The 24,802-nt window shown below is 34.6% G+C and overlaps 3 protein-coding genes and 1 long non-coding RNA gene across 5 annotated transcripts; 3 read left to right on the top strand and 1 right to left on the bottom strand.

Moving 5' to 3' along the window:
- Positions 1 to 890: 890 nt before the first annotated feature.
- Positions 891 to 5,862, top strand: LOC120339929 (uncharacterized). Its single transcript, XM_039408168.2, has 6 exons — positions 891 to 2,844; positions 3,485 to 3,621; positions 4,130 to 4,209; positions 4,344 to 4,400; positions 4,550 to 4,633; positions 5,067 to 5,862. The coding sequence occupies exons 1-6, from the start codon at positions 2,719 to 2,721 to the stop codon at positions 5,204 to 5,206; spliced, it is 624 nt and encodes a 207-aa protein (XP_039264102.2). The 5' UTR covers positions 891 to 2,718; the 3' UTR covers positions 5,207 to 5,862.
- A 1,731-nt stretch (positions 5,863 to 7,593) lies between these two features.
- On the top strand, positions 7,594 to 10,570 carry LOC144427423 (uncharacterized). Its single transcript, XM_078116613.1, has 7 exons — positions 7,594 to 7,812; positions 8,497 to 8,646; positions 9,028 to 9,164; positions 9,329 to 9,408; positions 9,537 to 9,593; positions 9,754 to 9,837; positions 10,269 to 10,570. The coding sequence occupies exons 1-7, from the start codon at positions 7,759 to 7,761 to the stop codon at positions 10,406 to 10,408; spliced, it is 702 nt and encodes a 233-aa protein (XP_077972739.1). The 5' UTR covers positions 7,594 to 7,758; the 3' UTR covers positions 10,409 to 10,570.
- A 6,001-nt stretch (positions 10,571 to 16,571) lies between these two features.
- On the top strand, positions 16,572 to 24,170 carry LOC120339928 (uncharacterized). Of its 2 annotated transcripts, none has more exons than XM_078116306.1 (5): positions 16,572 to 16,717; positions 17,689 to 17,810; positions 18,098 to 18,208; positions 19,162 to 19,248; positions 23,924 to 24,170. In XM_078116306.1, exons 1-5 carry the CDS (start codon positions 16,671 to 16,673, stop codon positions 23,962 to 23,964), a joined length of 408 nt encoding a protein of 135 aa, XP_077972432.1. In that variant the 5' UTR covers positions 16,572 to 16,670; the 3' UTR covers positions 23,965 to 24,170. The 2 variants fall into 2 exon arrangements, with proteins under 2 accessions (XP_077972432.1, XP_077972431.1); XM_078116305.1 differs by lacking the exon at positions 23,924 to 24,170 and adding an exon at positions 19,952 to 21,085.
- Positions 23,408 to 24,439, bottom strand: LOC144427307 (uncharacterized). Its single transcript, XR_013477865.1, has 3 exons — positions 24,246 to 24,439; positions 23,892 to 23,959; positions 23,408 to 23,818 (listed from the first exon to the last, which is right to left on the bottom strand). It is a non-coding gene; the product is annotated as an uncharacterized LOC144427307 (long non-coding RNA).
- Positions 24,440 to 24,802: the final 363 nt, after the last annotated feature.

The following is a 24,802-nucleotide window of genomic DNA, read 5'->3' as shown; positions in this document are numbered from 1 at the left end:
TATTACTGTCATGTCCGTATAACTAAGTATTGAAAAGAGTGTTCAAATTTGTATTCATTCGCCTTCTCAAATAATGTTTATAATTTTTTTCATGACTTCTAACATAGTAAAACTGTGCGTTCAAACGTTTTTCTCTTCTATATTTCAAAACACATATTCTATTACATCTTCTGTTTTCATCCAAGTGCTGCACAAACGCTAGAATTTACAGAACCCGGTAACACCAAATCTCGTGAACAGATAAAAGAGTATTTCAAAAATATTTCGTTGAAGCTGTTTTGTTCATCTTTTAAAAGACGAATCTGTCGAAAAAGCATATTTTGCAAATTGAACATTGGATTCGAAGATTCTGGAAAATCACAACAATATGAGAAGAACCGGGTGAAATCAGTGTAGAATCAAATAATCATGATGATAATTCCTTTTTGTGAGTTGTAGTATCAGTAACTGAAGAAACGTGTTCGATTCCAGATAAATCTTTCTTTGCAAAATCGTTTTGGTGGTAAAGAAACTATGAATTTTCTGCGTTACAGACAAAAGGAATGGAGTCAATATACCGGCGGTTACACATTCTGTTCATAAACTCAATATTGAAAGTATATTAAATTTTACAATTTCGATGTTTGTGGCTAATCAAAGGCGGTATTTTATAAATAAAGCCCATTTCACTTATTTATCAGAAACATTTTATCATATCTCCGTAAGAAAACAACCAGCTGATATGCTACTGATGCTTTATCATGATCTGGAGGATGAATTAAACTATATCAACAATAGATAAAGGTTCCTGCAACTTATCGTTCTAAGCTACGTAGTGATAACTTTGTGATGCCTCTCGATCAAATGTTATCATTAGATATTTAATCTAAAAGAGGCTCTCTTTGATATTGCTGATGGTGAAATATATTTTAAGTTTTTTTTTTCATGTAACATTCACTTTCGAGCTATAATTCAAAATTAAATTAATTACTCGGAATCTAAATATGTGAATAGTATATATTGAAACGGTGATTTAGGCAAGCGATAATAAATAAGCATAAGGGTCAAAATGATTAGCTAGGAATGAAACAATGTCACTCACCAGGCGTGAAGACGTTTAGATTTTTAGAAAATCTTGCAAATGCCATATATAAGAGGATGAGAAGCTTGATTGCTGGAATAATTCCTAAAATAAAATGAGGTTGTGTTCAAACCATCGGAGTATTGTTATGTGGAACTTTCACATTATGCAATATGTATGTGACCAAGTTTTAAATGATTCGCTTTAAATGCCCTATTACACTCATTTCGTAATATTTTGTTTTGTTGTTTGCCTGAAAAGGCGTTTTCAAGAGAATTCCCATTTCATGTATTATATATGTTTCTCTCATCATTCAGTACCATACCTTTACACTGACTGGAAAAAATTCAGTTGCTCGATCATAGGGGTGGGCTACTTTTTTCGGCTCGCGTGCAAAATCGGCAAAATTTAACGACAAAATTCCAAAAAAAAAAAAAAAATTTGTTGCTACGTTCAAAGAAAAGATACACAATAATAAACCTTCTGAACATCTACAGACAGATTCACTATTCTGGGAAATATCAGTTCTACAAATATACTTGATTACTGTTCTTATTCTATATTAGTGAGACTTCTGCTGCTGCATAGCCGCTGATGGAATTTTACATTGGGTTCACTCTAATAAATATTTACCGGTAATCGCCTGGCATTACATATTACTGGGATATAGTTGTGAACTTTTAATGTGATTTTAGGGTGAAGATTACTAGAATTTTCGGTAAAATTGCTGCTTTACCTGTGGATTTTACAGGATATACATAATGTATGATTTTCCGCCTAAAATTTTTGTGTGAAACTTGTCGGTGTCACAATATCACTTATCTGATTTTCATCGCACTCTCGTTGTCTCAGTCAACTTCAATACACAAAAACAAACGCGCAGACTGACATGCTCACTCGTGACAAAAATACATGAACAGTAGCTCGGAATATCAATCAATCTCAGAACAAAAGATTGCGCTGAAGGTGAGGTATTCATTCACATTGATTGCAAAACCTGCAGGCTGTATCTTCCTTTCGGTTTAGGCTAGGTTAACCCGATTTATCGTATGCAATATTCAGGTAAAACTATACACAGATGTTATACTAGTATTATGCATCTTAAATCGAAAATCTAAAGATGGTAATCGAATTATGGTAGCATACCTAAAAACTTACAAATGCATTTAAAAACTTCGAAAGTCCAATGTTTACGGTCTATGTTATTTTTAGATTCTATAGATAGAAGATCCGTGAATCGGTTCGTACGTTCGTATAATATACATGATAAGCGGAATTCGTTAATTGATAAAAAGCACCCAATAGCAAGCATTCGTTACTTGATCATATTACGAAAGAATATCTTAGATATGCTATATAGTCCACATAATATAACAATTTTGTTTGCCATTGTTCAAATATCTTATTAAAGAGCAATAGTGAAACTACGACTTTAACTCACGGATAAACGAATTGTGGAAAGATCTTTGAGGTCTGTTTTGAGCATACGTTTAAATTATATGAGATAATTAGAATTGACAGAATCCGGATCCGGCCCGCGGGCCGTAGGTTGCCGACCATTGACGTCTCTTTACTTGTCTCGAAAAGTTTCTGAGTGTTTGAGTTCCTGTTTAGATTTGAATATTATTTTTAAGACAAGACGTATTAACCTGAAAATTATGCTTTACATCGTATATTTTGGTTTCTTGATGACGGCTGTAATAGTTCAGAGTTCTCCGTGCACACGAATTGAAGAGGACGAGAAATGTGTTATACCTGTTCTTGATGAGATAGACTGGAACAGGGTTAGTAAAGTATAAAGTTACTCATTGTTGTGACTTACAAAGAGAAAATAGAGATTTGAATTATTCATAATCTATTGAGGAAAGTAATTTTGCAATGATTTGTTCAACCACTCACAGCTTGCCATTTCGATAGCGTAGCGCATTGGTTCCCAACCGCCGGTCCGCGGACCGGTGCCGGTCCGCGAAGCTTTTTTGCCGGTCCGCGAGAAAATTTTGGTGTTTTGTTGTTTTTATGCCGTCTAAATCGCTTTACCGAGGACGAGGTCGCGTTGGTTTATTACGCAATTTCTCTTCCGCCGTCATATTGCGACATCTTGGCGCCGAGTAATCATACTTTTCGCTTTTTCGGCTCCGATTCATCTCGAATGCGCTCCGATCTCTTTGACGAGGTCGATTTATTACGCAATTTCTCTTCCGCCGTCATATTGCGACGTCTTTCGCGACATCTTGGCGCCAAGTAATCACACTTTTTGCTCATCGTGAATGCGCTCCATCGAATCTCGCAAGATTCAGAAACCTAAAAATTGGCACGCGTGCTTTTTCTGTTTTGCATGCTTTTCCTGGTTAATATGACCACCCAAATAAAACCCGTAGCGTATAAAATCTCCAAGTTGAAAACTAATCGCTATTTTACTTTTAGCTGCCCGGAACTTGGTATCTCACCATGAATATAAAGGATCAGGTTGAGCAAACTGCTTCATGTTTTGAACTTCGTGATATCAGAGATACTGACAGTGGAGTTTATATTGAGTTCCGGGATATTCATGTATTTCCAAAGTGACTTCCCCTTTTTAATATTTGGATACGAGATGGACCTATAGATTGTCTTGTTATTATGTTGTTGTTGCTGTTCTTGTTGGTATTTTTATTCTTTTTGTAGCTGCATGATAAAAATAGCTTTTCTCATTAACTACTGGATTAATTTCTTTGTGAAATTTTCAGTGGTTAAAGATTGTATTTTTCGCTATAAGACCATTATTTTCATTTATTTCAAATCTTTCTGTGGGCTCTATGTAATTCTTTTTTCACTTCAAAATTTTGTGTGACGACCCCTTGAAATATTATACAAATTCTTTGTAGCGGTTCTTCGACCTCTCTCGTGCTACCCACCCTCTTGATTCTCGAAAATGTGAAATTATTTGACTGTACCAGTACTGTAAAAGGTCAGGTACTACTGCTTCGCTCTCTTGTTTCTCTAATGGTTCTATCTTCAAGTTCAACAATATATAAGTAAGTGTGTTTGCGGATTTGTGTTCCTGAATTCAGGCTTATGTTTATTTTGTAGCAAGTCAAAAATCCACGGTACCGTACCATTTCATTGGATCCACATGCATGATTCAATCGTCAAGTCAGATGAAAAATACGGTAAAGGCCACTTATATAATATTATCAAATATAATTAATGCAGTAGCCTAAATTACTAGCATTTTATATTGTAATGATTTATTAATACTCATGTATTACCTCAACTTATCATTTTTAAAATATTTATTTTACAGAACTTTTGTTCATTGAGGAAATTAAAAAGTACGGCGGAGACCGGGAAGCAATAGCTGGTAAGAAATGTATTTGACGGGTAATGGTATTATAACTTTAAAATTTTTAAATGCAAAAATCGATGCCCTACTCTGAAATGATCTGCTTTGAGATTTTCTGGCGAATGTTCTAATAAAAACCATGATTCACTTTATTTTTCAATTATTAGATATCAAAGAAGTGTATAAGCAACCTATGTCCTGCATGACAGATTACAAAAATCAACTAATTTGTTTTGAATGTTATGAAGACGGTGAGTTTGCACTACAAAACTATGTATAATTTTATATTCTTCTTTCATATTTTTCTTCTTTACAGCTATATATATATATATTCCTGGTTCATTTTAGCCTGGCCAGGATATGAAAACAATAGACTCTGTACTTCGTATAATATTCTGCATGCTACATTTCCGAAAATTTGCCATGCCAATGACAGAGTATAATGTGTGTGGTAATGTGCATGAGTGGTTTTTAGGGTAACCCTTAAAATGATCCATTTTTATTATTTTGCATTTTCTGTGTTTCTGCCAACCTTTCCGAACACATTATAATTTCTATCTCTGCTCGATTATACGAAAACTGAAGAACAGATATTTAATATATCTCACTAGCGAAGGATATAAATTTTAGTAAAGCATATACCAATGTACAACAATCATACAATGTATACAATCATTTATTCAGGAACCAGACACGTTTGGGTACATACCAAAAATCCCCGACTGAATGCAGAGGATGTATTGAATATTCGAAACGAACTAATTGAACTTGGAGGTGGATGGAGCGAAGTCAAGCTATATCTCAGTGGTTGTAGCAACTTGTAAACGTTGGATATTATTGACTAAATTATTTAATCAGAAACGATAGCAGTTATTAAAACATACCTTATTTTTCTTTTATGTAACATTCGCTTCCAATTTAGAATCCATAATTAAATGTATCACTCGCATTATATACCGGTATATAATATACGATGTTTGGAAACAGGGTTCATTTGCAATTGAATATAACGGGGATTCAGACAAGCGTTAACAGATATACATAAATGGAACGATACCGGCTAGGAATGAAAGAATGTCACTCACCAAGCGTTCAGGCGTTAACATCGTCAGAATTTTGATTACCTGGTGTGATATTCATAAGCCTTCCAGTTCCAAGCAACTGCAAAGTCATCAAGTACGCGTCGTTCCCGGAATAATTGTGCATAGAGTGGCGAGTTACAAATCTTGTATGTACCATATTATATGATGAAAACTTATATTGCTAGAATAATTACTGACACAAATGCATAAAGGGTGTTTATTATGTTGAATTCCTGTATTTTACTATGCGTTTGTGATCTAGTTTGAAATAATGAAGTTTGCTTTGAATTTCCTATTACACACATATTAATAAATTGTTGCTGTTTTTAAAACAATTTCCCAACCATGTATATTTTTTAAGATCGATTACGACAAGCCAGTGTTCTGGAATGACGTATTTTAACAATAAAACTTCTTATTCATATATTAAAGCAATCTATTACAAATGTAACCTTTCATGTTAGGAATCACGTCATCATTACGAGTATTTTCTTGTGAGTCGAGTAAGTAAATGGATAAATCATTATCGGTGGTATTTAGAAAATTGCACACAACATCATCTCCGCAATCACCCCTGTACAATCACATTTCACTGTGCAACCATAATTTAGCAAATGAGCGTTACATCGAGGAATTCTCATCGATTGTCGAGTATTACCACGAGATGTAAGAAAAGTAGTAAGTTCTTGATATCAGTTTGCATTTCAAATTTTCTACCTCGGAAATTATTACGAAATATTTCACACGTCAGCAAGAACCTCACATTCACCTACGAAGTACTTTTCTCAATTTCAGTACGTGTTCTGGATGCACATGTTATATTACGTTTAGTTTTATTTCCATTAATTTGACTCAAAATAGCACCCAAACCATACACATCAGTGGGTAATAATAGTAGGGAAATAAGGATCATAAAAGGCAAACGTAATATAGTAAGAAATACACCTCTTAGCTAGGGATTGGCAATATAGAATAATTTACTATTCCTGAATAGGTAAATCGAATACAGAATACCGAATCCTATTCTATTTTCATTTACAGTCATATAGTAAGCTACACGCTTCAACTGAACCCTAAATTGTTGAAATAACAAAACTAAGTGGTCTAACATCTTTAACGAATCAAATAAATTTTACAATCTAGTAATCTGATTTTTGACTCTGTTTCATTGTAATTTGAAACATTTTAAAATTGGAACGGAATGTAAAAAAATTACAAAAAATTAAAATAAAATTGAGAGCTTCAAATAAATATACAAAACATTTTTTGCAGTGTGACAAATTTAAGCTATGTACAGATTTCCCAGTTAAGCGTGATGGTAATTTAGTAGCAGTCAATCCTGCACAACGAAAGAGGCGTTCAAGGGATGCTAATGTGGCTGGTACATTAAAAGCCACGACAGCAGCAGAGACACAGACGAGGGAAATGATGATGAGATTGCCAGCGTTTCGTATAAGAAAAGGCATTTTAATCAAAAACAACAATTCAGAGTATCAACTCAGATTTCTGGGAATAGTGGGAGAGTTATACTGCTATTATATCTGTTCTGAAAGAAATGACACCACAGACCAGCTCATCCAATGAAGTCTTTCTGAAAACTCATAATATACTCATGAGCTCTAGTCTAGATGGTGCTCCTTTTCTTGTGAAGCTTTTAAATGCATGGCTGACTTTTGAATATTGTCGAAATAATATATACAAAACAAATCAAAATGTGTAGCAGCACCTAATAATATAATATGCTATACCGGTTATACTAAAGAGTGATATGTCAAGTCAAGAAGGAGCGGTATAATGACATAATCATGTTATAACTTATCAATTGCAGATTTTATTCGTGGAATCTCAAATACCTGCTTTAAACACAGTTGCAATGTGTGCAGTGGCGTATCTAGGATATGGCAGCCATGGCTCGTGCCATGGGCGCCGTTTGGACAGGGGCGCAAAAAACGCGAATCGTAAATTGTAGCGAAGCAGCAGTGAGCTAACTATCATGTACAACCGTGATTGTAATGGCAGAATAACCATTGTGACCAGTTCCAGGCCGATGAACACGGAGATGTGCTTGATGAATTTAATTCCTCGCCATTACATTGTTGGGATTAAATGACCATCACTATTTGGAAATCTTTTTATGTTAAACATAGTGTATGATTTTCCCCGTAAATTTTGTGTGAACTTGTCGGTGTCACAATATCAATTATCTGATTTTCATCGCGCTCTCGTTGTCTCAGTCAACTTCAATACACAAAACCAAACGCGCATACTGACATGCTTGCTCGTGACAAAAATACATGAACAGTAGATCGGAATATCAATCAATCTCAGAACAGAAGATTTCGCTGAAGGTGAGGTATTCATTTACATTGATTGCAAAACCTGCAGGCTGTATCTTCCTTTCGGTTTAGGCTAGGTTAAACCGGATTTATCGTATGCAATATTCAGGTAAAACTATACACAGATGTTATACTAGTATTATGTATCTTAGATCGAAAATCTAAAGATGGTAATCGAATTATGGTAGCATATCTAAAAACTTACAAATGCATTTTAAAACTTCGATAAGTCAATCTTTACGGTCTATGTTATTTTTTGATTCTATAGGTAGAAGATTCGTGAATCGGTTCGTACGTTCGTATAATATACATGATAAGCGGAATTTCCTCTATTCGTTAAATAAAGAGCACCTAATAGCAAGCATTCGTTACGTGTTCATATTACGAAAAAATATCTTAGATATTCTATATAGTCCACATAATATAACAATTTTGTTTGCCATTGTTCCAATATCTTATTAAAAAGCAATGATGAAACTACGACTTCAACTCACGGATAAAAAAATCGTTAAAAGATTTCTGAGGTGTCTGTTTTAAGCATACGTTAAAATTATATGAGATAATTAGAATTGACAGAATCCGGATCCGGCCCGCGGGACGTAGGTTGCCAACTAATTACGTTTTTTTACTTGTCTTGAATCTTTCTCAAAAAAAGAGTATTTGAGTTCATATTTAAATTAAATTATTATTTTTAAGACAAGACGTATTAACCTGAAAACTATGCCTCACATCGTATATTTTGGTTTCTTGATGACGGCTGTAATAGTACAGAGTTCTCCGTGCACCCGGATTGAAGAGGAGGAGAAATGCGTTATACCTGTTCTTGATGAGATAGACTGGAACAGGGTTGGTAAAGTATAATGTTACTTGATGTTGTGACTTACAAAGACAAATTAGAGATTTGTGTTATTCTTATTTATTGCGAAACGTAAGTTTCCAACGATATTCCTAACAAACCACTCACCATAATTTTAATGAGACGTACCAAATATCTCGTCTCCATAAAAATTTAATTTAGATATGACTCAATCACGCGATCTTCAAAATATTTGTTCATATGTTGCTTGATCACCCTGTTATCAAATTTTTAAAGGTAGTTTCCTGCGTCTGTTCAGGCCTAGATATGTGCAACGCAGCGTGCCATTTCGTTAGCGTAGTTGCCAATTCTATAACATATTTAAATTGATAACAAATTGATAACGATAACAATTGCTTATTTACTTTTAGCTGCCCGGAACTTGGTATCTCACCATGAATATAATGGATGTGGTTGAGCAATCTGCTTCATGTTTTGAACTTCGTGATATCAGAGATACTGACAATGGAGTTTATATTGAGTTCCGGGATGTTCACGTATTTCCCAAGTAACTCCTATTTTTGATACAGAAGTTGTTGCTGTTCTTGTTGGTAGTTTTCTTCTTTTTGCAACTGTATGAAAAAAATCGCTTTTCTCATTAACTACCGGATCAACTACTGATTGTATTCGCGCATTTGTGTTTCTGAATTCATGCTTCTGCTAACTTTTCAGCAAATCGAAAACTCATGGTACCTTACCTTTTCATTGGATCCACATGCATGATTCAATCGTGAAGTTTGATGAAAATTACGGTAAATACAATTTATGTATTATTAAATAAAATTAATGCATTAGCGTCTATTACTATCATCTGTCATTGCAATGATTCAATAAAATTCATATATTACCTCTTATCGTTTTTACGATATTTATTCCACAGAATTTTTTTCCATTGAGGAAATTAAAAAGTACCGTGGAGGCCAGGAAGCGATAGCTGGTAAGCAAATGTATCTGACTGGTAATGAGTATTATAACTTTAAACTATATGTATTCGAATTAAAAATTGGAGAAATACTGTGAAAACCCTTATTTTCTTAAAAATGTTTTGGCGAGTGTTTTAATAAAAAGTATAATTTCTTCTATTTTTCAATTATCAGATATCAAAGAAGTGTATAAGCAACCTATGTCCTGCATGACAGATTACAAAAATCAACTAATTTGTTTTGAATGTTATGAAGACGGTGAGTTTGCACTACAGTTTTATGTATAATTTTATATTCTTCTGTCATACTTTTCTCATCCAAGCCTATGATATATTTATATTCCTATAGTTTGTTTCAGCCATCCAGGATATGAAAACTCTAGACTAGACTCTGTACTTTTTATAATATTCTGCATGCTACATTGTCGAAAATTTACCATGCCAATAGCAGTGTAAATGTGTGGGATAATGTCCATAAGTGATTTTTGGAGTAACACATTAAAATGATCCATTTTTAATATTTTGCATTTTCTGTGTTTCTGCCAGCCTTTCCACACACATTATATTTTCTCACTCCGCTCGATTGCATGAAAACTGAAGAACTGATATTAATACACCTCACTAGCAAAAGATTTAAATTTTAGTGAAGCAAAATACGCCAATATATAACAATCATAATGATTTATCCAGGAACCAGACACGTGTGGGCATATACCAAAAAACTTCGACTGAATGCAGAAGACGTACTGAATATTCGTAACGAACTAATTGAACTTGGAGGTGGATGGAGCGGGGTCAAGCTATATCTCAGTGGTTGTAGCAAATTGTGAACGTTGGATATTATTGACTAAAATATTTAATCAGAAACGATAGCAGTTATTAAAACATAACCTAATTTTCTTTTATGTAACATTCGCTTTCAATTTAGAATCCATAATTAAATGTATCACTCGCATTATATACCGGTATATAATATACGATGTTTAGAAAAAGGGTTCACTTGCAATGGAATATAACGGGGATTCAGACAACCGTTAACAGATAACATAAATGGCAACAATACTGGCTAGAAATGAAAGAATGTCACTCAACAAGCGTTCAGGCATTAACATTATCAGAATTTTGATTACCTGGTGTGATATACTCACCGACAATAAGCCTTTCAAGCAACTGCAAAGGTATCAAGTACGCGAAATTCCCGGAAGAATTGTGTGTAGAGCAGTGATTCTCAAACTAGGGTTTGAGAGCCTCATGCGGCTCTCGACAACCTTTCCTGCGGCTCTTGTTAATGGTTTGAAAATTTATTACTTTCAAAGAAAATTTTTCATTGAAAACTAGCCATTGACTTGAAATTAAAATACAGAAGTCTATTAGTCAGTCGAATGGATTCCCCCGTGTTTATTTGCGTAGTGTTGACTAATCTACAATATGCAATAGTGACGCAACAGTAAACATTTCGCGACCACTCGGACACTTTTCACTTGGAAAGATTTTAGACATGACTGTAATCATTGGCTTGCTTTCGTGGATTTTCAGTTTTTGTCGCATTTTCGAATATTATGTATAAATCAAATAACTCAATGATTGTTTTAGTATTTAGTATACCCTTGCGTTCACATCACCGACAGCTGTTGAATACATTATGGGCTGATTTCAAAACCAAATTAATTTTATTCTGAGTTTTATCCCCTGCCTTGGATTTGACCTTCCTTATTACCGCTTGGAGATTAACCGTGCCTGTTTAAAGTGAACAGTAACTGAGATGCAGATATTTATTGAGATGATAATTGAGTTTCTCATGCTTTTCCATGGTGTTCGTGTTATTTTATTATTAGATAGATAAACCTAGCAAATTTACGATTGCGTGAATCCTGAATGTTGATATGAAACAGCGATTAAATAAATTGGCAATAAAGGCCTTCGGGCCTAATAGAGGGTCGGACGCTAATTATGACTAACTCCTTCAAGTTTTAACGTTTTTTCCCCAAAAACAACACCCCGATGGTTATTGTAGATAAAATACTTACTGAGTGATGCTCAATTTTCTTTACGGAATTTACAAATTCAGCACTTCACTTAATGGTTTTGATTATGTCATGCTTTAAGGCTTAATTATTACTGCCCAAATGCTTCAAAATTCAACAATTGTAATCATTTTCGATGATAATAGACGCAACAATTCGTGAACAAGTCAGTGTGCATTGTTACAACGAAATGCACGATTGATTTTACGTTCTACTCTTGGTTCAACGGCCATGCATGGTCGAGCTGATAGAAAGTGATTTAAAGGGAGTAGCATATGACATTTCTTATATGGTAACTACAACTTTTAATGAGTGTTTTTCATACAAGTAACTCATACCAGCTTTTGGAAAAACTTTTGGTCATTTTAAATCCATGCTATTTATATAACTAGAGTTTTCTAACGACCCAAAATCGCCATTTTCACAATGAAACGCCGAAAAGTCATTTTAACATTTAATTTTAATCAACTTTATGTTCGGTAATGCAAGAAATGGCTAATGACATGTCACCAAGCATGCGGAGTTTAAAATCTGGGAAATTTATTTTAAATACCCAATTTGGTTTGACGTTTCTAAATTTACGGAACGGTCGGTACGTTTTTTTTTGCAAAATATGGAATTGAAACGATACGTTAAGTGCAAAGATAGCATAATAGCATTATATTATAACACCATAACCCAGAGACAACGACTTTTCAAATTTGTCGTTTTTTTTCTGATAGCGAGCGCCGTTGGAAAATCTCACACAATCCACGATTGAGTTGGAGACGCGCGAATTCGGTGTCCAAGCAGAGCGGTTCAGGTCACGTGGTACCAAATATTCGAATAGTAAAATATCATTCGAATATTTGCCCAGCCCTAGTTGTTACTTGTGTTGTTGTTACGATGACTTGATATTTTAAATACGCGCTTAAGGTTTGTTGCTATTTTACCTTGCGTTATTTGTGTGCGGCTCTTCATAACTTTGAGGTGTGAAATGCGGCTCTGGGACTGAAAAAGTTTGAAAACCACTGGTGTAGAGTGTCGAGGCACAAATCTTGCATGTACCAGATACGATAACAAGAATATAAACTGCTAGAATAACTACTGAAACAAATGGAATATGGATTTTATTAAAAACATTGGGATATTGTTATATAGACATCTCGTATTATGCTATGCTACTATTACACACGGAGAGGATTATCATTTTGTTAAATTGTTATCGCCTTTTGTGTTGTTAAAAAGCTGTTTTCAAAAAATTGCCACATCATGTATATTTTTCTCCGGTCGATTTGGACAAGCGAGTGTGTGAAAGCCGTATTTTAACATACATCGTGCAAAATATATCTGTGACTCAACATCTTGTTTGATGTTACCTATAATTTACATTTTAAATATTCATGTCAACTTTTGTGTTGGGCATAAACGTCATCAATTCCTCATATACCAATATATCAATTATATCTGGTACCTACAATAAAATTGCAGGTCTTTTTTCATTATTCCAACAAACGCGTATTTTCAAATTAGAAATAATAAATAGTTTCAATTGTTGTTCTCGCGTGAGTGCCGATGTCTCCCCAAGCCCCCAAAAGTCACGACAATCACAGTATTTTCAAAGTGATATATATGCCTACCACGCAAATGTATTCAAATAACAATTTTGTACTAAACTGCACATTCAAGCGTTTTTATTCAGATAAGGAAGCGAGGAAACCTTGCTTTCAGATGTACAATAATACGTATCATATCCGGTGCGTCAATGCCATCGAGTAAATGCTGGTTACCCGACATTGCCCCATTGTAAGTTTCACATTGAGGTACTCTACATCAATAACTCTGACTTGAAAAACGTTACTTGTTTGTCTGTCTATATTAAGAACGTGATTGTCTAGTCTAGAACAGTGATTTTCAACCGCGGCTCTTAGAGCAGCGTACGGCTTTCAACTATTTTACCTGCGGCTCTCATTATACTTTGAAAATTAATAATTTTCAATGAAATTTTTTTACTGAAAATTAGAAGACAGTAAAATTAAAAGACTGAAGGGTTGCAGTAGCTGCTAGGTCGTTTTGAGTGCAACTTTTAACTTTTCATTATGATTATGATGTATTAGTGTTTTTTCCTCAATGTTTAGCCTACGTTTTAGTACACTGATTTCATTGTTTTCAGTTTGCACAAGCAGGCTATCCCGTACACTGCATGTGCAAATTTAGGTATTTTCAAACAAAATATTTATTTAATAGTTTGTCGAGAAAAAATGTCAAGCAAACCTTCGAAAAAGCTCGCACTCTTTAAAAATAAATCGGGCGTTTCAATATGATTGAAAAAGAATGCTATCATTATGAAAATATGAAGCTAGCTATTGTTGAATATATTGCCAAAGCCATGATCAAAGTTTAGCGTTGAATTGGTTTTTAACCTGAGTTTTGTTGACCTTGTTATTTCAAAATACATACTGGAGTTTTGTTTTGTTGCTATTTAATTTGCGTTTTTTGCATTGCGGCTCCTTACAACTTTAAGGTTTGAATTTGGATCTGAAGGTGTCTTATCATGTGCTCTTGTTTTGGAAGATAACCCAGTTAAAGATCTAAGCTTCAATTGCGCCGTTCATTCCAGTGCCAGGTCATGCACGGCAGGTTGTCCGCAAAGAAATACATTAGGCAAACTACCGTAAATTGGAAGGAATCATTTATAGCAGGCCTGCACAACTGAAATTACCACGAGGGCCGCAAGCATAAATCTGAAGTCCCGGCGGGCCGCAAACTTTGCCACATACATATTTCTCAAGATGTACTACAAATCAAAATAATATTAGAAAACAATTAAATTTAATGAAACACTTTCATTACTGGGGAGCTTGAAAATTTGAAGACTCTTATTTTCTTGAGTAAAAACAAGGTACAGTATTTTTGCATAGGAGATGGCAAATATGTATTTAGTGGTTCATCTACCTTGAAAACGCACCCTTCATTTCCAATATTTCTTTTTTATTAGAATTAGGTATTGCGTGTTGCAGTATAGACTGAGTGCTGGAAAATATTTTACTCAGTTTCAGTTTTGTAGAATCGTCCCAAATATATGAATGACAATTTATTTAGTCATATCTACCGTTATTGGATATTTCCATTGTAGGCTAGACCAGTGGTTCCCAACCGCCGGTGCCGGTCCGCGAAGCTTTTTTGCCGGTCCGCGAGAAAATTTAGTTGTTTCCTTGTTTTCATGTCGTCTCAATCGCTTTACCTGATACGAGGTTGCGTTGGTTTATTACGTAAGTTCTCTTCCGCCGTCATATTGAGACATTGTGGCGACATCTTGGCGCCGAGTAACCACACTTTTCGCTTTTTCGGCTCCACTTCATTGCGAATGCGCTCAATCGAATCTCGCAAAATTCAGAAAACTAAAAATCGGCACGCATGCTTTTTCTGTTTTGCGTGCTTTTCCTGATTAATATAACCATCCACATAAAACTTTATGCATATATCTTTGTTTGAACCAGAAAACTGTCAAGAACAGTATAATATTCCAGTAAGACATGAACTTGTTGCAGCCCTGCAGATGGTCACGAGACGCGCAAAAATCATGGACCGCAGAGATTTTTCCCATTTTTTTGAGCAGGCACAGTAGAATTTTGATCCTGGTGCCAAGTTACCGACGACTTGTAATTTCATTTTGTTTGAGACGTCGATCAACTACAGAAGGATATATATGATAAACCCGATAAAAAAGAAAAAGCTTGATTAATATTTGTGATTCTACTTTACAGTCCAGATTTTAAAAAAAGATTCACTGTCACAATTTAGGATATTTTTTTATAACGAATACCCATCGCTAAGTAATCGAGCAATCAAACTATTGTCCATATTTTCAACCAGTTACTGCGCTATGCAAAAAAGCATTTTCATCACTAGCTTTAATTAAAACACAGCAAAGAAATCGGCCGCACGCCGGTGAAGAGCTACGTGATGCAGAAACTTCTTGTTTGCCTCGTTTGCAATCCTATACTGGAAACGAAACAGCGGCAAAATTACCACTATAGTTAATAATGTTTGTACATGATTTCGCTTGTACATGTTGTTTATGTCAGATGTTTTATGTGTGTCTTTCTTACGCATAATGGGTGTCCAACACTGCATTTCTTTACGCAATTTTATGGGGCTGTTTTCTGTTTCCCCCATTTTAATTTTTGGCCACATTATTTGATAGTTTTTTTTCGTGTAATATGTTTTTAAGTGTGCCTTTTTGTCTAGAAGCATATTGAGTGCCCGACACTCCATTATATTACGCAAATTTATGTTATGCTTTTCTGTTCCGGTCATTTCAATTTTTGACGGTCCGCGAGTACATTTAATTTTATTCTACCGGTCCGCCAGGGTAGAAAGGTTGGAAACCACTGGGCTAAACGAACAATCCGTTTAGTAGCAATAGATCTTCCACTGTTGTACTTTTTTGACTGTTAAATTACATTTTTCTACAAAATCTGCCTAATTTATTTGAAATTTTACAGTAAATAGCAAAATATTTTGTGCGAGAATTTTTGCACCATTCATAAATGACGGAATTGTTTTTCAGGTTTTAAATTTGAATTAAAAAAGGAACTTCAGTTTCATAAACTGCTAGTAAAAAAAAATGGGGTTATTAAGAGATTTCTAATATGAACTAATGGGTGTGAGATTGTATACCGATATTGTTTTAAGCGTGATTCAGTCTGAATACTGAGATATCTAAATCAGGGTTTCCCAAACTGGATGGCGAGGGGTCTAGCGACGAATTTTGGGGGTGGCGAAGGGCACACAAATTTCACACAAAGTTAGATATTTAGTGAAACTAGTGAAAAACCTAAATCTCACGATTTCGAATATGCTCAGAGTAGCGGCGCGCTTGCATAACAATGTCGGCTTTGATTGTTAGACCCGAGAAGTGGCGTGTTTCCGAATCACCCGCGGGCCGCACAGAAGTATCTAGCGGGCCACATGCGGCCCGCGGGCCGTATGTTGTGCAGGCCTGATTTAGAGTAACACAAATATAATAAACTTGACATTTTCAAAAGCTAAATTTCCTCTAAATAAATTTAAATTGCTCACAAGAATGGAAACACAGCCCAAAGATGGAGAAGTTGAAAATGAAAAAGCACAGTAAGTAAAGAATCATTCTAACTTGTCATCACTGCCGTGTATAATGAAAAGTCAAACTTATTGAAAATATTTTAGTAATAAAATGTTACTGAACAAAGAACATGTTTTTCGAAAGTAGTTACTGATTCATATGCAATTTAACTTCGATAATGTTATGGACTATTAGTACGCGTTAGTTTTAATTATAGTATTGTTTCAGGTTGAATCTATCAGTTTCAAACACCATATCTATTTTTTTAATCAGGGTATAATAAATTGTAAAAATTTTGTTGCTAAGCTGCATAGAATGCTACCGTTTTTCAAAACATAAAAATATTTCATACAAAAACTACTTTTAAGGTTGGATCTAACTGTATGAATATTCATGCCCATCACCTATATATGCATAGTTAATAGCCTGTTGATGCCACCTGTATCCGACTGTAATTCTGCCATAGTTAATGAAATAACTGCTTTTAATCAAGTCAATTATTTGTTTAGTACACTGATATGAGTCGTTTTCTAGCACGTGAAGGAATATAAATATTCCGGCTGCAGCTTTTCACTTTGCTGATGATCCAGGTCGCTACGAATATAATTATAATGAGATTAAAATAAGCAATATATTTTTAGATAACAGTAGTTCACTAGTCACCTCATAACACTGTGGATGAATCAGTGGATATTTCATGGACTGACTTGCAATGTCATGAATAAAAGTGAACTCGCACTTTCCATATTGAAGCCGACGTGAACCTAAACAATACATCATTATTTATACAGTTATTTACAATTAATAAAAAAATATTTATATTTAATTTCCAAATATATTTAATAGAACTACAATAAATTCATTTGCTTTGTCTGTCCGATTGGCTTACCCTATCCCTAATATGGTTCAGCATACGAAAACCCTTATACTAAGAAGTTTGGCCACACGATTGTCTATCATATAAAACCCTATTTAGTACGAAATTTATTTTGCTATTCAGAAGCAAATTTGCAAAAAACAGACGGAGCACTTGCTCCGAATGCGAAGATGTGATCCGCATGGGAGTGTTGCAAAGTTCTTTGCAATCATCGAAGGATACGGATAAAGAAGAATGTGATCTAGGTATACTCATATTTGGGTGTTTTCAATACACCTAATTTGCACTGAAACGAATATATGGAAATAGGGCTACCACTGATATTCCGATAAATACAATATTTGTAGATGTAGATCCACAGGTTTGCTCTTGGCCGGAAGAAGAAGTTGCTTTTTTGTCAAGTCGTGTCAAGACGTTTGCTGAAACGAGTCAAGTTTAATATATATAGTATTAAAGTAATTCCAAACCCTTCAACAAAAACTCTGAATTGTCACTGTATTTTATTTGAAATATTACTATTTCTTTTTGCCAGAAGTTTCTGTGAAGCTCAATAGAGGACAAAGTGTTTATGAAGATTATAGGAAAAATCGAAATGATGATAGATCGGAAGTAAAGAATGTAAATGACAAGATGCGAACAAAAGGTTAGTAATATACAACGTTGTTTCAATTTATTGCATATTTGTTCATCAAACAGTTCCTTTTTTCAAAAATCTGTAGTCTGTCCGCTACCGAATTCCGATACATTCACAAGTACGTCTACGGCATAAATCCCCGATTTCTACTTCACAAGTGTGGTATTTGTAAATGATTTGGTGCTGTGAAGTATTCTCTAAGTAAAAATATGAATGGAGTAATCTTAGACATTTTAAATTTATGATACTTGGTGCTATATAATGAAGATCATTAAAGACATAGAACTGGGGTAGTCCCCCCATTTTCCCGATCCCCGGTTTACTGTGGAACCGAATGTGTTTGCCTTTTGATCCGCACCTAGAGAATCGTTAGACAAATACAGAATTTTCAATCAGTTGCCTTATCCCCTTTTTTCAACATTAGTCTCAAATTTCTTCTATTTATATTACTTATGTCCTAGACAAATATATATGGCAAATTGTTGCGTGGCATTACATCGGAGTATTAGAACTATAAAACAATAACTATACCGTACTAAAATATTATGCAAAATTTTTTAAAAATAGACTCATCATTCTTCTATAAATAATTTTGCGTGTCTTACGACTTGCGTGTCTTACGTTAAAACGTGATGAGTTTCAAGTAAAGTAAACTGAGGATATCTGACCACCGTTTATGTGATGTCTTTTATTTGCACTACCAAAAATTTTCGATTGCATGACATTCAATATATATTAAAATCATAGCACAATTGATTTTTGATGAACGTATTTGGTTCCATTACGATATAAGAAACATATTGATATTAGATATAGATAATTCATATCTATGTTAATAAGATATAAATTAAAAAAAATTAGCTTAGCCCAAATGTAAAATCACAGGATAAACGGCACTCTTATTATTTAGAACACGCTTAATGATCTCCTGTAGATTCGTTTTAATGTCTCATTTTATACAGATATCGGAAACGATATAAAACATGACCCATATGAAGATTTTCGACATCAAATGACTGACACTGCCAACATTTTAGAAGCAGACCAAGGTATACATGGCAAGCTTTTTAAATACTAGATATATATATATATACAATGTTATCATCACATGATGTCACAAAATATTCTTACGGCCTTTGTTAACGGCACAACCAAATGCCCACTCCCCGGGTAATGCGCGCTGGGTCTCGCTACAGTTCATATTATTTTTAGTTGATTAACTAGATCGGGTTTACTTTACTTTAAGTAAAATTTCAAATCGGCCGCGATTCTAAAAATTTATTTTATTCTAATGTCAATATTTCGAACCTGTTAAACTTCATACACATTGTAATAAGCAGAAGTATATAGAAACCAGCATATATGTTTACAAAGCAGAATAAAAACAACGGTACAAAGGATCCCTGTCAAAAACGAAGATTCAAACATACATACAATCAATGACACGCTGGGAACTGTAACTTCCTGGTGTAGGCCGGAATGTATCTGGGTTATCATATAGCAGTACAATGTAGCGTTGTGCTTGACTGTACAATTTATATAAAGTCATGGGATTTGAACTTGAGAATGTATTTTCGGTGCCAACATAGCTAAGTCCAATAACATATTAAAATATTTTCATTTCTTCCATATTTACACAGTCTATTACATAAAATGTTCGAGGGCTAGTAAAAAATGCTATAGAATTAGAAAATGTATGAAAAGTTGGCTTTTAAGTGAGGTTGATGAAAATCTGTGTTTTAATTATTATAGGATTAAAGAAAATAGCACACAAAGAAGAAGGCAGTAAAGAATTGGGTTTGAATAACATTCGCTCCCATCTTGAATTAATTGAAATTTCTTTAAACGAAGAAAGTGAAACGGATGCCAATGAATACATTGAACAGTTAAACGAAATTATTACGTCACCCAACTCTCCTAAACTTGATGACATCATCAAAATGGTGGACAATTTCATTCTTGATTCTTTTTATGCCAGTACTTTATTTCTCCTTGCTCGTATATCCGAGTTGTCTAAAGATGATTCGAACTCCGACAGCGCTGCTCGGAGTATTGGTGACTGCTCATACCAATGTACTTATATTATCAACACCAATGTGACGCCTGATGGAAAATTCCTCGATTTCGTAAAAAGCAAAGGAATTGGTATTATACAACAGATAGTAGAAGATCTACGCAGCATTGAAGGTGATAAGCCCGTAAAAACCTTACAAGAGGCCAGGTGTTTAAATAACATAGGCGTAGTATTCGGTGATATAGGCGAATACGAGAAAGAATTCAAATTTTATTGGAAGGGAAAAACAATTTTGGAGGATAAGTTCAATAGCAATGCTCCGAATTACGTGTGTTATGGAGATTTGCTAAATAACCTCGGCACTTCACAGTATAAATATGACAAATTTGGAAATGCTATAAGATATTATTTAGCGGCCTATCAAGCATTTACAAAACGCACTAACGATTGGGATGACGAAATTCAGAAATCGAAATTTATAGAAATCGTAACGAAGAACCTGCAAACGGCTCTAAATAAATACAGGGAAATGAAAAAAAAAGTGGAAATGGAAAATGAAAAATAATGCTGAGATTATCGGATGGCAAAAAGATTATGGGGGACACGGTAGCCTTATTATTAGAAAACAATTATTGATTTCCATATCATAAGGGTAGCTTATGACTTCATAAGTTAAAGTTATATTATTTCTTAATATTTTTTTTTCCTAAAAGTTGATAGACGCTTGTGAAAATCCTGAAGATTGTACTACGCTGTGTTTGTATATATTTTTAAGATGTTGCTTTGAGAAACTTATGCAAAGCATATAAAGTTGCAGGGTAATTACTTTTTACATTGGGCATTTTCAAAATATAGATGTTTATATATGTATAGATAAATATTATTTTTTTCTTGATTTTGAGAGAAACTGACCACAGGACTCTAAAGTCTAAAACAGTGGTTCTTAAACTGGGGGGCGGGAAATGCTTCCAGGGAGGGGTGGGGGTGGGGGGGGGGGGGGGGGGGCGTGAGAGGTCACAAGAGGGAATCGAAAATATCTATGCAACGTCTCCTGAAACGGTCTTCGGTTCGTTAAAAATGCCTGCTTTTTCACGGTATAATACCCCTTTTTTGTCCCGCAATATTAAATCTATGACAACTACAAGAATTCGACATATCTCTCTATTTTACTTCATTTGTGTTCAAGGTAGCTCGCTCGCGGTTGCCGCGACTCATGACAAAATAAACTCATTACAGATCTAAAATACCACGTCAATCCCTGGACATAAGGATGTGAGATTAACTGCCCGACAATATTTAGTTTTGATATATATTGCGATCATGCAGATTCGTTATCGTCGTTAGAAAGATCTAGTATAAAATCTCAGAAAGTATATATATTCAATTTAGTACAATGAAAATACATATAAAGTATATTAGTAAATCAGAAATACATATTCATCGCCCCATAACACCCGCGGTACGGCTCCTGGGTCAGTTGTTGAGATTACACCACTCGCTAAAATAGCGGACTTTTTTATTTGATAGGTACTGGTTTTCCTGTTGAATAAAACATTCATTCCATGGTCGATATAAATATTCGAAATAATTGCTTTATCCACACTACAGGTGTGCAGCGGGAACAAGGAATATACGAGATTTGCCATGTCTAAGAAAGTGTTTTTGAGCTGTTGCGTTCCATCCCATAAGTAAACCCGTTGGTGTTTTTCGTTCTAGTTTTAGTATTTTATAATGCCGCTTTTTCCATCAAGAAATTTTTGGTTGTGGATTCACTTCTTTCTTCTATTTTTAGCATCCCGTCGCTGATGATTATATATAAAAAAAAAACTCGTTTTCCCTACAGGTGTCATGGTTCCATGCGAGAACGCAGAAAGTAATTTTTGACCTGGTGGTTGTCCAAAGGTATTGGTAGTGAATTTTAAAGACGTTAGGCAAGCCAAGAAGTCAGTAATTGTTGTGTAATTTTAAAACACAGTAATTATTTTTGCATTGCTCAATAGTGAAGTAAACGATTGAAATTTTACATTTCGTAAACGTATATGCAGAAAATACCTTAAAGCGCAAAGAGCATACGTTTATTGCGTGTTTAATTTTACGTAAAACTTAAGTTGACTTTACCATCTATTGCAAAATGAGCGGCATAAAGAGAATGTATGATGACAAATATTTGTGTATGGTTTCATACATACGACAGTGAAAGGCGGAATGAACCCCGATGCGTTTTATGCCTAAACAAACTGAGAAATGACGCTATGAGACCATATTCTTACAGCGCCATCTTATTATAAAGCAACCTGCCCATTACAAAAACATTTTTCCAAAGCAAAAAAGGGGGGAGGAGGGCGAAGTGGCGAAGTTCATAAAATTTTTCAAAGGGGGGTGCGGCTCAAAAAGTTTAAGAACCACTGGTCTAAAATATCATTAGAACTTCCGCACATCTCGGACAATTTACTTTGCACCTTAATATTGCACGATAGAATGACCTCAAATTTTATATTCGATTGCATAGATAACTAGCAGGTACGGTAACTTGTCTCTAAAAAATACATATATACATACTAGAGATGTACGAATATCATTTTGCCGATACAGTGAGAAGAATGTCTTTACAGCTAATATTACCGTGTGATATTGACAAAGAATGGAGATTTCGAAGACCACCTGCAATCGCTGCAAAATGTTTTTACTGATATCAATCAATGTGATTTTTACAAATAATTTTACCCATAAATCACAAACCAACGTTCTTAAATGAATTTGGAACGATATAGTCTAAGTTGCTGCTGCTTTTATATTTACGAGTAAGGATGAATAAATGTCGCCAGTCTCCATTTTAATATTCTCCCCTTCAAAGCCAATATCTGGCTACCATACATGAACACAAACGGCTTTAAAGACTCTAAGAGACCCGTTCATATGTCGACTCAGCTGACGGAAGATCTTTTTTGACCTCAATTGTTGTCAAGGATAAGTCGATTTTAGTTTCAACCATAAAATAGTAGGCGGTGTCACGAGCAGTACCATTTGCAAAATTTGACAGTTGCGATCCGGTAAAAGTTGAGATAACATTTGAATGATTTCTCGTTCTGCTATTCCGCAAGGCAGATTGTAAGTCTGTTGAACAATCTACAAGTTCGCTTACAATATATACAGAGTCTATAGAAAAATAGGAGAAAATAAAACTCATCTCTCTCATTGCTTCAATGTCATTGCATAGTTGATTTACGTAGGTATAATCCTGATAGAAAAAAAATTCGACAAATACATTTATCTGTATTATATTTGTTGTCTCAATAACGCAGCAAGTGAAGTAGAATGTAAATTTCATAAAAGACACTCATTTAACAATTCCGATCTCCATTTATTTTGCTGTTTAGAGTGAGAATAGCATATTATGCACAGCAGGTGATCATGTTCGCACCATTTACCACAGTCTCGGATTTGCGCCAGTAACGTTAGCTTCCCTACTTCCTAGCTCAATATATGTTCATGAAGCACTTTGTTTTCTCCATCTTTGACATCTCAATTATCCATCTACACGATATTTTCTGTCCATGACTCGTTACATCCTCTTCAATAGATAGCTGACTATAACTGATATCAACCTATAATGTAATAGAAAATGATTGACTGAATAATCTCAGTATGTCTCTGTTCCCGACCCCAAATTTTTCTCACCTTAACGTTAAATTTGCCATATTCTATTGCAGGCACCAAGGATGAAATTCTCGACTTTTCTTATTCTCCTTGAAGAAAAAGTTTTTGTGATAATATTCATTATGGGCAAACATATAGAGTACTTCATAATCGATATTTACTAGAACTATTTTACACGAACAGGAATGAATGAAAGAGTTAATAATTCTGCGAAAAACGGGCGAATTGTGTGAGCGAAGATAAAACTGATGGTTATTTAGTCAAAATGGTATAAAATGCATTTATACTAAATTGTAATGTTATCGTAGCATCGTTTCAAGTTTGAATTTAATTTTGTTTGTTGAATATTTGTAAATAAAAATTATATCAACTTACTTGCTACAGTGAACGAATCCAGGGGTGCAATCGAGGGAGAGTCATTCAGAGTTTTATAAGGTTTCTTTTTGTCTTCTCCGAACATTTTGTTGCCGTTTGCTGTGTTATGCCATTATCATGTGAAAAATGTGAAGATCTCATTTCATTTCTTTGATTTATTTTATTCTTGACAGAGAGACATCATTATAAGAGCAAAGACCCTACTCATGTAATAAAGCGTAGTTCTTCAAAACAGTTCAAGTTAATCTACCGTGGGTGCAAACCCACTTACCTTAATATTAGCGAACAAATCCACAACGTTGTCTCCTGGAAGCTTTTTGAGAATAAGATGACCAGTATCTGGGTCAATAGGTAAGTACTTAGTTGACTTTTTGTTGTAGTCAGGCACTGGAAGTAACTCGTATCCAATTGTTTTGCAAATCGCTAAATCAACATCTGGATCTATCGCTAAAATCGGACCTGGCTCTACCTCGCTGATGACATTGTTCTGTTATATAAAAATTTAATTGTTAACTCATATGGTACTTTTTTGTATATATATTTCTAAATACCGTAAT

This window comes from Styela clava, chromosome 9 (assembly GCF_964204865.1).
Source record: "Styela clava chromosome 9, kaStyClav1.hap1.2, whole genome shotgun sequence".
Taxonomy (NCBI): domain Eukaryota; kingdom Metazoa; phylum Chordata; class Ascidiacea; order Stolidobranchia; family Styelidae; genus Styela; species Styela clava.
The sequence above is the reverse complement of the archived record's forward strand: the minus strand, read 5'-3'. Positions and strand labels throughout refer to the sequence as shown.